Source organism: Corapipo altera, unplaced genomic scaffold, assembly GCF_003945725.1.
Source record: "Corapipo altera isolate COAL_440 unplaced genomic scaffold, ASM394572v1 53, whole genome shotgun sequence".
Lineage (NCBI taxonomy): Eukaryota > Metazoa > Chordata > Aves > Passeriformes > Pipridae > Corapipo > Corapipo altera.
This window is the reverse complement of record NW_020884900.1, coordinates 5437499-5451369: the sequence shown is the minus strand read 5'-3', so window position 1 is coordinate 5451369 and position 13871 is coordinate 5437499. Positions and strand designations below refer to the sequence as shown.

The 13871-nt window shown below is 40.2% G+C and overlaps 1 protein-coding gene across 2 annotated transcripts in view; it reads left to right on the top strand.

The window, feature by feature from the left end:
* The window catches only part of CSGALNACT2 (chondroitin sulfate N-acetylgalactosaminyltransferase 2), a 33663-nt gene extending 27739 nt beyond the window's left edge, over positions 1–5924 (top strand). For both annotated transcript variants that reach the window (XM_027649576.1, XM_027649577.1), the window contains exons 6-8: positions 1192–1286; positions 2714–2795; positions 3946–5924. In XM_027649576.1, coding sequence (XP_027505377.1) covers positions 1192–1286; positions 2714–2795; positions 3946–4238 — 470 coding nt within the window. In that variant the 3' untranslated portion in view covers positions 4239–5924. The remainder of the gene's footprint in view (positions 1–1191; positions 1287–2713; positions 2796–3945) is intronic.
* Positions 5925–13871: the final 7947 nt, after the last annotated feature.

The window sequence follows — 13871 nt, the reverse complement described above, 5'->3', positions numbered from 1 at the left end:
CTTTGTTTTATGTCTTCTCGCATTGTGTATGGCCAAGGCACATCATATATAAATAGTTTTCAGTACAACTACAACGTGCTCCTTACAGAGAGTGAGCTAATGTTCCACATTTACATCCCAAGCTCTGAAATTGTCTGACTGTTTTTCACAAGTTTGTATGAGGCTTGCTTGTTTTACAGACTTCTGCCAAGATGGATAAGCTTTCTTGAATTAACAAGCATGCTACTTAAGACTTTCTCCTGTCAAACATGTGTTTGGGTTCTTTTTTTAATGCTTACTTTTATTCTAGACTTGTTGCAGCCAGAAACCATTTTCTTCAAATGCCAATTTGGAATGAATAGATACTTTTTATTCACATAATAAACAAGCAAGAAAATCCTCTATAAGCCAGATATTTGGATTCTGTTTCTTGCTTTTTCTTTCAATTCTGTCTCTGCTCTTCATGAAACAAGTTGTATAAATACATGGAAAATTTTGGATAGGAGCATCTCATGAGCTTTAACAAAGAAGGGAGTTCTAGAGACTGCTTAACAATTCATACTGGCAGTTTTTGACCTTTGCTTCAAGTGAGATCTGAAAATGCTTCTCATACATTCAGAGTTCATGCTGAGATCAGAGTACTGAATATTCCTGTTGTCAATACCTTTGCACTGGCGATGCAAGATGTTTGTGATAAATATTTATCTGGCTTCTGTAATAGACAACAGAACTGGTGGTATCAGCATAATCAGGATGCTTGTGACGCTCAATGCCCTTGCAGGATGTCCTGGATATACCTGCTTTTACATGTTTGTGGAAACAGGCAAACTCATAAAACTTCAGCAGTGCAAGGTGTTACTTAAACTTGGTTATTTTTTAGTTTTACTGCATACTGTTATTGCAGGTAGTTTTCACTGTCATGTGGTACTGAGATGTATAATGTTTTTTGTGCATACAAGTATGTATAACTATATGTTAGTATAGACCAACAGTGTATATATAAATATGTGTACATATATTTTTGAATCCTGTGGGCCCTGCCCCAGTAGATGTTATGGGCTGCCTAAGTGGGAAATCCTAGCAGCTAGTCCTTCTGTTTGTTTTCACTAGATGGCTAATAGGTAATATTTTAGATAAAAAGAACATCTCTAGTTTCCTCTTGCCTTCAGAAAGCATACCCACAGTGAGTAACAACTACCTTTTGACTTGCAGGGAAAAAGGTTTTTTATCCTGTAGTATTCAGCCTTTACAATCCTGCTATTGTCTATGCCAACCAAGATCTACCACCCCCTGTGGAGCAGCAATTGGTAAGCAGCGTGATTTAATCTGGGTGGAATTAGGTGTGCTTTGTATTAAAACAAAATTAAGTGTAACTTAATAGTTTGTTTGGGATATCTTATGACCTTTGGCAGTGCATATCTAACCACCATTCTCCATTATGGGCAAAGCACTTGGAAGAGAAGCTTATCAAACGGTACAAAATTCAGATAAACTTGGAGTTCTACCTAGTTTAAAAAAAAATTATTGCTGTTAATCAAATGAAGTTGGTAGTGCTGATCCGTTGCTTATGATCTGTTACTTATTTTGGCTTGGAAAACCAGTATTTTAGGAGGATGGTGGCATGATATGGCAGCAACTTTCATCTTGTGTTCCAGCAAACAAAGAATTAGTGAAATGCAAAAAACTTCTGAATGATAAGATTTCCTCAGTATCGATTCTCTTTGGCAACTAACAAATGGTAGTTGCAGGAAGTGTGCCATGTAGCTTGAGGTGGGCTGAGATGTTCAGTCAGTTGCTTTTTCTTGTTCTGGACAGCTGTATTACACGCAGATGTTTCTTTACCTTTCTGATCCAAGATCTGTTATATTGCCAATTTATCTTGCTTTTGAAATGAGGCACTGCTTCTAGCAGTCAAGATAATAAACAAACCCTGCAAACATTCAAGAAAATAGGCTTAAGAATAACTTGGGGCTCAGCAGAAAGAAGGAATTACTGTATTTCTGGGTCTCTTTTTCCTTGGAGATGGAATGGCAGTGGTCAGTGTCCAGCCTGACTCTCTTTGAAGAGACTGCATAGATGAAATTGGGTCTTGCAGCTGAGACTTGTGAGAGGGACTGGTTTGGAGGAGGGAAAGGAGGGAGTGTTACAGAGCACAGCTGTATTAAAAGAAAAACATAATAATAATCGTTCCCTGTGTTGTTTGCAAGGATCCCACAGAAAGTTGGGGGGGAAGCTTTTGCATATGGCCTCAGGTAGTCACAGCTGAGAGAGGAGTGAGCCCCTGCCTGACAGCTCTGCTTTTTTGAACTGAACAATATTATGGTTGCTGACTTCAATCACAAAGCTTACTTTTCTGGTCATATCAGATCAAGAAGAAAAAAATGTGGCCTTAAAAAACAGGTAGGAATTGGGGTATTGGGAACAAATGGATTAGCAATAGACTACCTGTAATTTACTGCTTGGTCTGGGCAGATACATAGAAAATAGAGGTGGTGTGGCAGAAAGTTAAACATGGAAACTGCAGTGAGGATAAATATTTGTAATTGGAAGGCAAAGGATGAAGTGATCAGCAGGTCATTAGGAAGCCCACATCAGTGCATGACTAGAAGTGCTATTATGCTCTATCCTGCACTGAGCAAATGACTGGAAGAGCTTAGGTTTTTATAAAACCAAGTGCAATGTACCTCCTTCAATGTATTTTACATTTCAAAATTATACTGTTTTAAAATTGCAGGTACACAAGAAGGATTCTGGTTTCTGGCGAGATTTTGGCTTTGGGATGACTTGTCAATATCGGACAGACTTTCTGACTGTTGGTAAGGTGAAAGTGTAAAGAAAAACATTGTGTGTTTAAAAATTGATTCTCTGGTCTTATCTAATGACAGGAAAGTAATGCATTTATTCCTTGTATTATTTTCCCAAGCCCAGCAGTCAGACTTGCTTGATAAGTTTGACCAATGAGATTAAATTAGTTTTTGTAGATTTTGATGTCCCATCTGATGAGCGTTTTGTTGAAAGTCATGATAGTTTTAGTAGAAACATTTCACTCTAGAACTTCTAAAAATATTGCTTTTTTTTGGTGTGTTGTGTCTCTCTGAAGCAAATTAATCAAGTTTAAGAAACATAAGTAAACCACTAACATAAGCAAGAAGCAGTCAAATTCTTTCTTTAAACAGCCTTCAGCAGTTGAATACAGTTGTTCGAGGCTTTAGCAGTGTGCTTTGGCCCCCCTCTTGTGGCATGCTCTTAAAACTGAGAACAGCCTGGTGTGCTTAAATGTGGAAGACTGTCTTGAAGATAGTCTGCTAGAAGATGTAATGATATAGCCCTATGTGCTGTACAATGGCTTGGATACAGACTGATTTCTAGTAGCAGTCATACTGTCACCTGTACGGTATATGCCAAAGACTTAATAATTCTGGAGTTTTGAGACTGTGCAAGAGCTGGGTCAATCTTCACTGTGGTCCTAGAGATGCAAGAGAACTTAAAATGGTGAAACATGTTCCTTTCCTTAATCCAGCTTTTTCAGTTGTGACCTATGGAGTAATTGCTGGTATTTTTAGAGAGGACTTCTCATATGGTGCATAACAGCTTCATTTTCCAGCTGCTAAAATCCATTATGCTTCCTAAATATAACCCAAAAGCATAGCCAGTGATGTTTGCCTACAGTTTTCTGCAGCTGTCACACAGGATGTCGTGCATAATGCAATTTGGAGACACTCTTCTAAGAGAGTTTCTGAAGTCAGCAGATCTGTGTCCTGGGCAGTTTCTACTACCAAGGATGTGGTATTCTTGAAGCTCCTCTCCCTCAGATTGGCATGCTTCGGCATGGAAAACTTAGTTAATTGTTCCAGAATTTCTGGCATGTTGTACCAGATCTGGTAACGCTACACACGAAGCGTTGTTCTTTTTGCCTTACATCTAACCTGTGCACCCCAATAACATTTTCTGATATTGTTTTTATAGGGGGTTTTGACTTGGAAGTGAAAGGCTGGGGCGGTGAGGATGTTCACCTTTACAGAAAGTACTTGCATGGTGACCTCATTGTGATCAGGACGCCGGTCCCTGGTCTCTTTCACCTCTGGCACGAGAAACATTGTGCAGACGAACTCACTCCGGAGCAGTATCGCATGTGCATCCAGTCCAAAGCCATGAACGAGGCCTCTCACTCGCACCTCGGGATGCTGGTTTTCAGGGAGGAGATCGAGACTCACCTCCGTAAACAGGCTTACAGGACTAACAGTGAAGCAGTGGGTTAAATGTCACCCCTGTGACATTTAATGACTTCAAATTCACAGTGAACCAGCATCATTTTACAGCCTTAATTCAGCTTACAAATGCAGTGCCTCTCTTTTTCAGTGAAGAAGAGTTTAAAGGGTTTTTGTTTTCCGAGTAATTCTTTGACTGTTACGCTGTTACCTACATTTCTTGCGAGTTCAAGCACCTCAGATGAATTGGAAAGTACATGTAGTTCAAGGAAAATGTCTTCAGTATCGATTGGAAGAATCTGTAGAATGTACAATTCAACACTTTTCCATGTGGTACATTTCAGTTCTTATATTTGCATTATTTTAAGAATTAAATGAAATAATCTTCTGTGTCTTGAGTATTTTCAGTCTGTATGGCTCACTGCACTGTGACTTCAGAAGGATACTGTACTTGTACTCCATTAGAGAAACAAGAGAAAGGTGTGGAAAATAATCTCACCATGAAAGGTACATGGACATGCTGACCAGTACACCAGCTGTTCGGGTGCGGATTTCACAGCAACGGCTTGGTGCTGCATTTGCTGTTATTAACAGACATTAACATGGTTGAATATAGAATAATTCGGGGGGGTGGGGAATGAAAATCCTTTTTAAGTGGCATTTTAGAGCATATAATGTAACTTCACACTGCAAAGGAGACACCACCTTCTTATCTCTGTGATGGATCAGACAAGTTGGGAATGTTCCAGTTGCGTGTTTCTGGGTCTGGTCTTTTCCCACAGTAGATGCCACATCACAGAATCCCTTCTCTAAACTGAGCTATGCTATAAAAGTTGTTTGTTTAAATATTTTCGGCCCCACTCCTCCTTATTCAAAGGCCCTGCCTATGTGTCTCATCCTTTAAGTTGAGGAACCATCTTTTCATTCCCATACGAATTTGTTAAAGGCCTGTTTGCTATTATTCCAATATTATTTTTGCATTCTCTTTTGGGCATTTTCATGTCATATTTTTGTAAGGCAGTCATATACTCTTAGTTGTTTCAGTGACTGAAAAAGCAAGTGCTATTACAGTCTTTCTTTATACAATGCTCTCCATTCCACTCATTATACTAGTAGCCTTATTCTTCATTTTTTCAGTTGGAGGATGTTTTAGGGAGTTGGGGGTTCTTTTCCTTTTTTTTTAATTTTGCTTGGTTGTTTTTTTCGAGCATGCATAAGCGGAATTATGTTGTGGTCTCATTAGTGCCTTGTACAATGGCACTACTACTTTGCTACTTCCCTTTTGGGTATTTTGGGATGCATAAACATGCAGGCACGTCATTTCTCTCATGTTGTCTTATATGATATCATATGGCATGCCTCATTTTTAATACATTTGTTTATGGAATGAATGCTGAGAATGCTAATTCAGTGGTTAAACCATTTGTGTGGTCTCCACTGAATTTAGGTATTAGTTGAAAACCCTTCTCAAACCAGGTAATTAAGATCTGTTTATGAATTTCGTTTGCTCAAGAATTTTGAAGGCAACTAAAGATTTAAATGGTTGATTTCTGAATAGCAGATATGCTGTGCGAATAGTTCTGGGCACTGATCCTTTTTATATGTACATAAAATTTGCCTTTATGTAACTTATTGTGGAGAACAAGTGTACTGTATTGTACTTAGAGTGAAGAGAATGCATTGCAAGACTTCTTGCAGTTGATATTCTCAACATAATAAATGGAATTTATGCATTTTAGAAATTGTTGTAAGCTGTTTCTTTGAAATAAGTTTTTACAATAATATTTTACAAGGCTGATAACACACTGGATTCAAATAATAATATTTGCAGTGAGAAGTTCAGCCAGCTCAATTTTGCGTCTCAAGTCATCTACCCAGACCAGATATGCAAGTGCAGACTTCGTTCCTCAGACAACTTAAACTTCTAATAGATGTTATCTGACTTCGATATCTGGATGGTTACAAAAGTTATAAGGTGCCAGTAAGGAAAAGATTAAATACATTGGTAATATGACTTGAGGTAAAGATACAGATGGGGTATTCTCCTGAGATTCCAGCCTCTAAAGTTTCAGCTGCTACTGCTGTCCTGGCTCTGCTGCACAGGAACAAGCATCAAAAAATGCCTCTCACTGACATCACCACATTTGACATGCACTGAAATGGATACTGAGGTAGGGCATAGCGTTGCTGCACCTCAGCTCTTGGCACTCAGATGCTACTTCAGAAGGCTCCAGTTGTTCCAATTCTCATGTTTTGGAAACAGCAGACTGCTGATGCTGATAGCCACATCTCTCCTGTTCTGCTGTTTTCCACTGGGTGGTTGTGCTTATCAGCAACCGGGAGGGAGAACAGTGTCAGTTGTCCACATCTGTGTGATCAAAAACGGTCTGTGGTGTCAATGCTGGAAGGCAGTTGAGGAAGTCTGGAGCTGAGTGTAGTCATAGGAACCACTTTTGGAAACTTTTTCCATTCATCATCCCAAAAGGTGGAAGCAAATGCATTGGAGGGTAAAAGGAAGTCAGAACTCCTGGAAATAGTTAAATGTGAGGGTTGAGTATGACACAAGTATTCTGAATGGCTCATTATTTGAGGACTCCTGAACTTGCAGGAGCCCCAGCAGGCCTGGGGATTCCCTGTCTTAGTTCAGGACCCTGCAACATCCACTTGTGTGAGAAGATGTTGCTGTGGCACCCCTAGCTTGGCAGCTCATTAGAAGCACAGGCAACCATCACCTACTGCAGTCATTTCAAAAGCTATTGCTATGAGCTGTGTGCTCTGTTAAGTCAATGAGAGGTACTTGCAGCCCAATGGTAGTAACAAGAACAACTATAATTTTAAGGTTGGAATCTCCTTGGATGCATTTTGCTTCTGTAAAAGTGCCTCACTGCTTGCACCTGCAGGGAAGATGGTTTTACTGCTAACAATCAATCTGTAGAACATTTACTGCAGGAAAATACTCTGCTCTAATTAGTGCTTTACACATTCTTCGGTGGCTTATTAGCAACTCTGACTTTAGAAATTAAATCAGTTACTTAAAATTCATGGTTTAAAATTTGCACTTCCAGGGAATTATTACTAATCATGTACAGTTCATGTTCCCTAATGACTTGCCATTTTACCTACTCATATATCTCTAAATTATTATATTAGATTAACAATTATAAATAACTACCTTAAACTTACAGATTTTATTTACATCTTGAAATTAGGGGTTTTAAAAAAAATTATGATTCTCAAGTATTTTGACTGTTGGACTAGGCTATAGGCTTTGATTATTTAGTTAAAAAAAAGATACTAAAATTCTTACTTTGGGTAATGATTATCCTCAGTGAATTAATAAGTGTTTTTCAAAACAATGTTCTCCTGTAAGCAAAACCTTTACTGAATTAACTGATGAATATTGCTTGGGTGGATTGTTTTATCTATTTTAACAGGGATTCTCCAGTAGAGGACAAGATGCTTTATTATATCCCTACTAATCCCAAAATAGGTAGACACAAGGTTGAGACCTACGGAGAGGAAGATTCTGTTCAGAGTACTGCTTCAGAAGTTACTCACATTTATACAAAGTATCTGCTTTCCTGGTTCTGTTCTGCTTTTTGTCATTCTTTGTCTGGGAGTTTCTCTGCCAAAAAGTCCTCTGGCAGTGCGTCACTTTGTCTTGCTCCTGCACTATATAGGGAAAAGTCATGGGTAGACCCAATTTCAGGACTCAGATTTTGCAGTTGTAATCAGTTACTGCTGCATTACCCCAAGCTAACTGATCAAGTGTCTTCTCTTCTGTATGGCTATGGATGACAGTGACAATTTAATTATGCCCCCGAGCTGTTAACAAAAAACTGAGTCGGTGACCAGCACTGGTCAGAAAAATGTATGAATTTGGGGAGCTGTTTGTTTCCCCCAAGTCCTTAGCATACCTAGAAAGTACGTGTACTGTAGAGATATATTGTATCCTGAAAACTTACATGTCTCTTCACTTCTATAAATCTAACCTCATATTGCTCGTACTGTGCTCACTATGTGCTACCTTTCTTATTAACCCGGTCTATTTTTTCTTTGGGATGGCTCCTCTCTAATTTCTTCCAACTCTGTGCCTTAAAACTTTCAACCTTTTATAAACTCCATCCCTGGCTCTTTGGGGACGTGGGAGCCACTCAGGGTCCCAGGTGACAGAGCTGCTGATGCCTGGCAAGGGAACACCCAGTGGCTGAACCCTGTGAGCAGGACAGAGGCTGCTGGGCAGTGCAGGAGCTGCTCTGCCATTTACCTGTTCTGAGAACTGGCTTTAAACCACACAGCACTCTGTTTATGAACTCTGTACTATGGATTAGGCTTTTTTCTTATTTCTGTGTTTGTCATAAAATAAAATTATATAAAACCAGTAAACTTATGGCAACATGAAGTTCATGACAAAGAGCAGTGATTTAAGACCCTTACCCACACCTTTGCTCTGTAACAACTAGAACAGAAATAGGGGGATATGCCTTTATTATAAAGTGAGTTTATAAGTGATTTCAGTTACCTGAGTGAATTGAACTGCTGTCTGCATTTTGGCACAGCCACACTGTGATACAAGCAGGTGTGTTTGTGTACAGCTGTGTTGCTGTTTTCTGGCTACTGCTGTGAGTTGTAATGCAGGGCAGGTGTGCTCTTTCTCAGTAAGATGTGTAACTCTTCCTTGGATTTTTTCCTGAACTTAATCCAAGAAAGGGAGGAAATTGCTCATGGTTCAGATATGAAAATCTCTTGCTTGAATAATGAAATCTTCTGTGTGTTGCTTTATGCATAAGTTTGGTTGAAAGATGTTAGCCAAGTGTGTCTCGAGCTGGCTGGGGGTTGCAGAGATAAAATCCTTACTGCATGGATCTGCAGCCCCTGTGGAGAGTGCAGCTACCAGGTCAGATGGTGGGAATGGGGTGGTACAAGGCTGCAGACAGCATCACTGTGCTCCCTGCTGGTGGGAAGATCCCAGCAGCCAGTGTGTGCCATGGATGAGCTGCTGGCTGCTCGGCCAGTAGAGCCTTGGGCTGGGTTTGCTGTCTACTTTAGCAACCAACACAGAATTGAATTAATTGAGGGAGAAGATAAGCCCCAGGCGTGTCTCCTCCCACAAAACAAGTTCAGTAACTTAATTATCAATGTCTCAGTGTGGATACTGAGTTTATGGTACTGCTCCTCAGCTCCGGCCTGAGCTAGTGTACACGGAAAACAAAAAACTTGGCTCAAGGGGCCAAGGCCCTTAGGTTGGAGCCACAGGCAATTCCTAGAGAAAGGACGAACATCAGGGTTTTGAGTGGTGCACTTGGGTTGTCAACAGCTCTGACCTGCACAGCTCCAGGATGTCAGAAATGGGTGTTTGCCATGCAGGCACCATCACTGGCTCAGCAGAGAAGACCTGGTCTTGGCTTTCCCAAGGTGTGCTCTACCTCCAGATGGAGGATAAACCCCATGCTGTGCAGCTTGGGATGCTGCTGCTGGGGCACTGCAAAGGAAGATGACTATCAGGCTTTGGAGTCAATCAATTGTGCACCCAGGGTCATCATCTGGGTGACGTGTCTGGGTTTTGGGAAACCTTGTGTTTTGACACATGCTGTTTATATAATGCACTTTTTTTAAAGCTGTGGTCCAAGTGTAAAAAGCCAATTGTGTTTCCCTGGAGGAGTCACAGCATTTTAGTGCTAGAGTATTAAATATAGTAACAGTTGTTTAAATAGGAACATGCTCCACTGAATCGAAAAGTAATTTCTTTTTTTTTTTTCCTGTTCTGTGCTATCCACATAAATTGTAACCTTTTCCATGGAATTTACAATATATAAATTCCCCAGAGGGAAGGGGAGGTGTTCTTCAATAGGGGAAGATGAGATGAGATAAGATTAGCTCAGGGTATGGTTTTATTTTAGACCCTTTACAGGAAAGATAGCGGGTTGTGTTTTTTAATTTGTTTAAAAATGTTATTCAATGAGAGTAGATACTGTTTTGGAGAATCAGAAAATAGAGATGAAAAAGTTGAAAAACCTTAGGGAAATAGTTCTGGATCTGCTGCATCCAGAAGAAAATACTTACTGGCTTTTTTTATTTTCATAAAAGACTGAGATAAACACACCTATGAAAATCAAAACTTCTTTGTAAACTGTGTTTAAGACTGGAGAATTCCATGAGAAGGGAAAGAGAAGTAGTAGGTTAACCCTAACCACTTCTATCGGAATGCAGACGTGTATTTAAGTTGAAGGTTTTAGTGCAGGCCAAAATAAAATTAATCAGCTAGAATAAAATTATTCAGCTTTTTGTTTTGTCAGATCAGCAAATAAAAGCCTTTAAAAATGGTGATTCAGCATAAGTTAGTAACTCATTGATGCATCAGTGTAATGATAAAAGTTTTCTGTGTAACCAAGGTGAATGTAGCTTTCATTTGCCTGAGGTGCTCTTGCTGTGTGTGTGACCCCCAAATACGTGTTCAGGAGATTAGTCATTGAAATTTTACTCAGCTGTGAAGGAGAACGAGGAACATCCCATTATGCCTAAACTTAAGCAGTGTTTGGTTCGTGCCCACACAATGCAGCTTCTCCTTGTCAGGCCTGACTGATTGCAAACTAAAGGGCTCCACCTCTGTCTTCGCTGAAAAAGCTTTACAGGAAAGAAGACTATGATATAATGCTGTTTCTTATATTTCTGTGGTTGCATGGGCTCTGCACACCTCTGCTTTTGTTGGTATAGTATCGGTTTTTCTGAATGCCTGGCACTGAGAAGTGTGTTTGGGCTGCCTGACTGTTGCAATCAGCAGTGCAGCTGAACGGGACACACCTGGGAGTGGGCTGGTGCAAGCACCCCCTACACACCCAGTGCCCCTCTGCTGACTGGCTTTCCATGGCCCGGGATTCCAGGTGTTGTGAATTTTGGCATCATGATTGCCTTCAGGCCCGGGTGAGTTTGCACCAGGTGGAGTCTATACCTCCTTTTGGGAGGTGAAGAGCTGTGCTACATGGAGCAGTAGAGATCTGGTTGGGCTTCAGACCAGTCCTAGAGGTGCTGTGCTTACAGTAACCATGGTGGCTGTGGGATTAATTAGCCCTGTGGAATAACTGGTTCCTCTCATGTGGTATCTGAAGCTGCCAGGAAAAGGTTCTTCTTTCTTGAGCAACATGGTCTCTCTCCTGGGTTCAAGTAAGGTAAATGTTTTACTGTTATTTCCAGGATATACTGCTCTGAGACTGCACCAAAAAGGGGAATGGCTTCCACCGTTTTATTAGGATATCTTATGTGCTTCTGTAAAGGAAGTGTTGTGCTGGGTTTGAAGAGCAGGTGTTGTAGCTGGGATCTGTATGGAAGTGCCATGCAGCAAAAGTACTTCTGACCTGAAGGCAGAATGTTAAATAAAGCCCTTTTATATTTAAGTCTAAATGTTTGCCTAAGGTTTTATTAAAACACAGCCTTGTTTTGGTTAGCTTAGTCCTATTCCAGGATAAGGTAAAGAAGTCCCTCTAAACTTGAAGTCTGTGGTCATTTAAGTGGTTTATTTGAGCTGTTGTAAGTTGTATGTGATGTGGTGAGATTTTCAGGAGCATTTTCAGCTTCAACAGTTTCAAGTTTGCCTTGTAGCTGTAGGACTTGTATATCACGTGTGACTTAGGTCTCTTGACGCGTGTCCTCTCATCTTTCATTACAAGTGGTGTAAAAACTCTTCGCTGATGCAAGTTAACTTAGCAAAGGCCTTTACAGTTTTCTTTCATAGGTAGAATGCTTTGCATTTGTACTTGAATTGCATGTGAAAGTGGATATTAACTCATTCCTGCCATTTGCCATGTCAGTGTTAGTGCTGGCTTTTGCTTGGGTTTTTTTGTTTGACTGGCTTTTTGCAGTTCCTTTGCCATTTGCATGTCCGTGAGGGGAGCATATGCTCTTTGCCAGTACCGAAGTGTTCTCAGATGTCAGGTACAAGTGCTGTTTTAAAAAAAGAATATATCTCTAGAGTGAAATAAACTTTAATGCAGAGGCTATCAATGAGCCTTCCCAGATATGGTGTATGACTTGGCTGGCTCCTGCTGAAGGTGGTGGCAAGTGAGCCCAGCAAGAAGAGTCACAGCTGTGAAACAAATGGGGAGCTGCTCCTCTGGGAAGCAGTGGGGGGCATTTGCACAGCGTGATGAGTGTGGAGGAGGCAGGAGGTGAAGCTGAGCAGAGCTGTGGAAACATGAGATAACAGGCACAGCAGCAGCTTTGGCCCTGTAAGAGCCTGAGCTCTTGCACAGATTTCCTGCAGCCTTATGCAAGCTTAAGTGGCTTCTTGCTGTTTGCATTACAGTCCATGGGGAAAATGATCATGTTAAAGGAATGGTTTGAAGAGAAAATAAAAACCTTTGAGATTGCTTGATGCTCAGGTACGCTTTGGAGAGAGCTCAGAGACAGATCAATGCTTAGGTTACTCTCAGTGTGAGAGTCACATGCTTTTCTGGGCCATGCAGTTCCTGGGGAGCAGCTGGAGTGCTGTCCTGGCCTGTAAATGCAGTCCACATAGAGCAGATGTTGGGGGTTTTTGTCTTTGTCTTTTGTGGTTTTTAAAAATCTTGTCAAAGTGACCTTTTGGGTGCTGGGTTCTTGTGAAATTCTTCTTGGAATACTTGGGTACTGTGAAAATTTTAAAAAGTGAGATAAGTGGCATATGAGAAAAAATTGATTGGCTTGGACCTATGAATTTATTCATTACTTGCTTGGATTTTATGTTTTTGAAGCATTTTAGGAGTGATATTTTTTTTTTTCAAACTGAGATCAGTTCTTCAGCACTGAGCTATTATGTCTAAAGACATGAATAGTTCAGTGTTTCATTAAATTCTGGTAGTGCCATAAGTGTTCAAGACTTCAGTCAACTACATCACTTAAAACTGTGTTTGCTGAGTCCCCCAGTGCTCTGTTGCTGTGGTTGTAAGTTGCAGTTCACTTCGCAATTTTAATAGATATTTGTGGAGATGGAGTGTTGTTAGCAATATATTCTTTGAATTGAATGTAAACAACTGGAAATTATGTAAATATTTAAAAGGAAACATTCAGTGTTGACACTGATGGATAGCAAGATGCCTTGAATTTAATATGCCCCAGAATCAGAAGAGGTCTTAGTGTGCTCATGTGACAGGGATTAAAAAGATACTAAGTAGTTTTCTGTGTAAGGAGATTCTGCTATAACTCATTTGACTTCTGCCTCCAAACAGAAGTATATTACTTTTAAGATTAAGATACCTGCTTAATCTGAAGACAGGAGATAAGATTAAAAATATTGGAAGTGAATTTCCGCTGAATTTCAAGTTTCTTCTTTCCTGTCCTGGATTAGGTGGAAATGTTCGAAACCAGTGCTTTGGTTTGTGTTCACTTTCAGCTTTCTTTCAATCCTGTAATACGGTCTCCACGCTTAGTGCTGAGGTCAGGTTGTTAACAGGAATCCTCTGTGTGGCAACAGACCTGGGTTTTGGCTGCTTTGTCTGTGTGTGTGTGTGGTTAGTTCTGGTTTTCCTCCTGATAGGTGCTGCTAATAGTTTCAAGTAACTGTATATTGGTTTTGCCAAACACTGTTTCTTACAGAACTTCAAAATATAAGTTCTTTTTATTACTAGTTGTCAGAAGCCTAAATAATCAATATTGTAAAGTATGCATCCTAGTAGATTAGAAACAGTATATTTATTGGCTTGGTAATTCTAA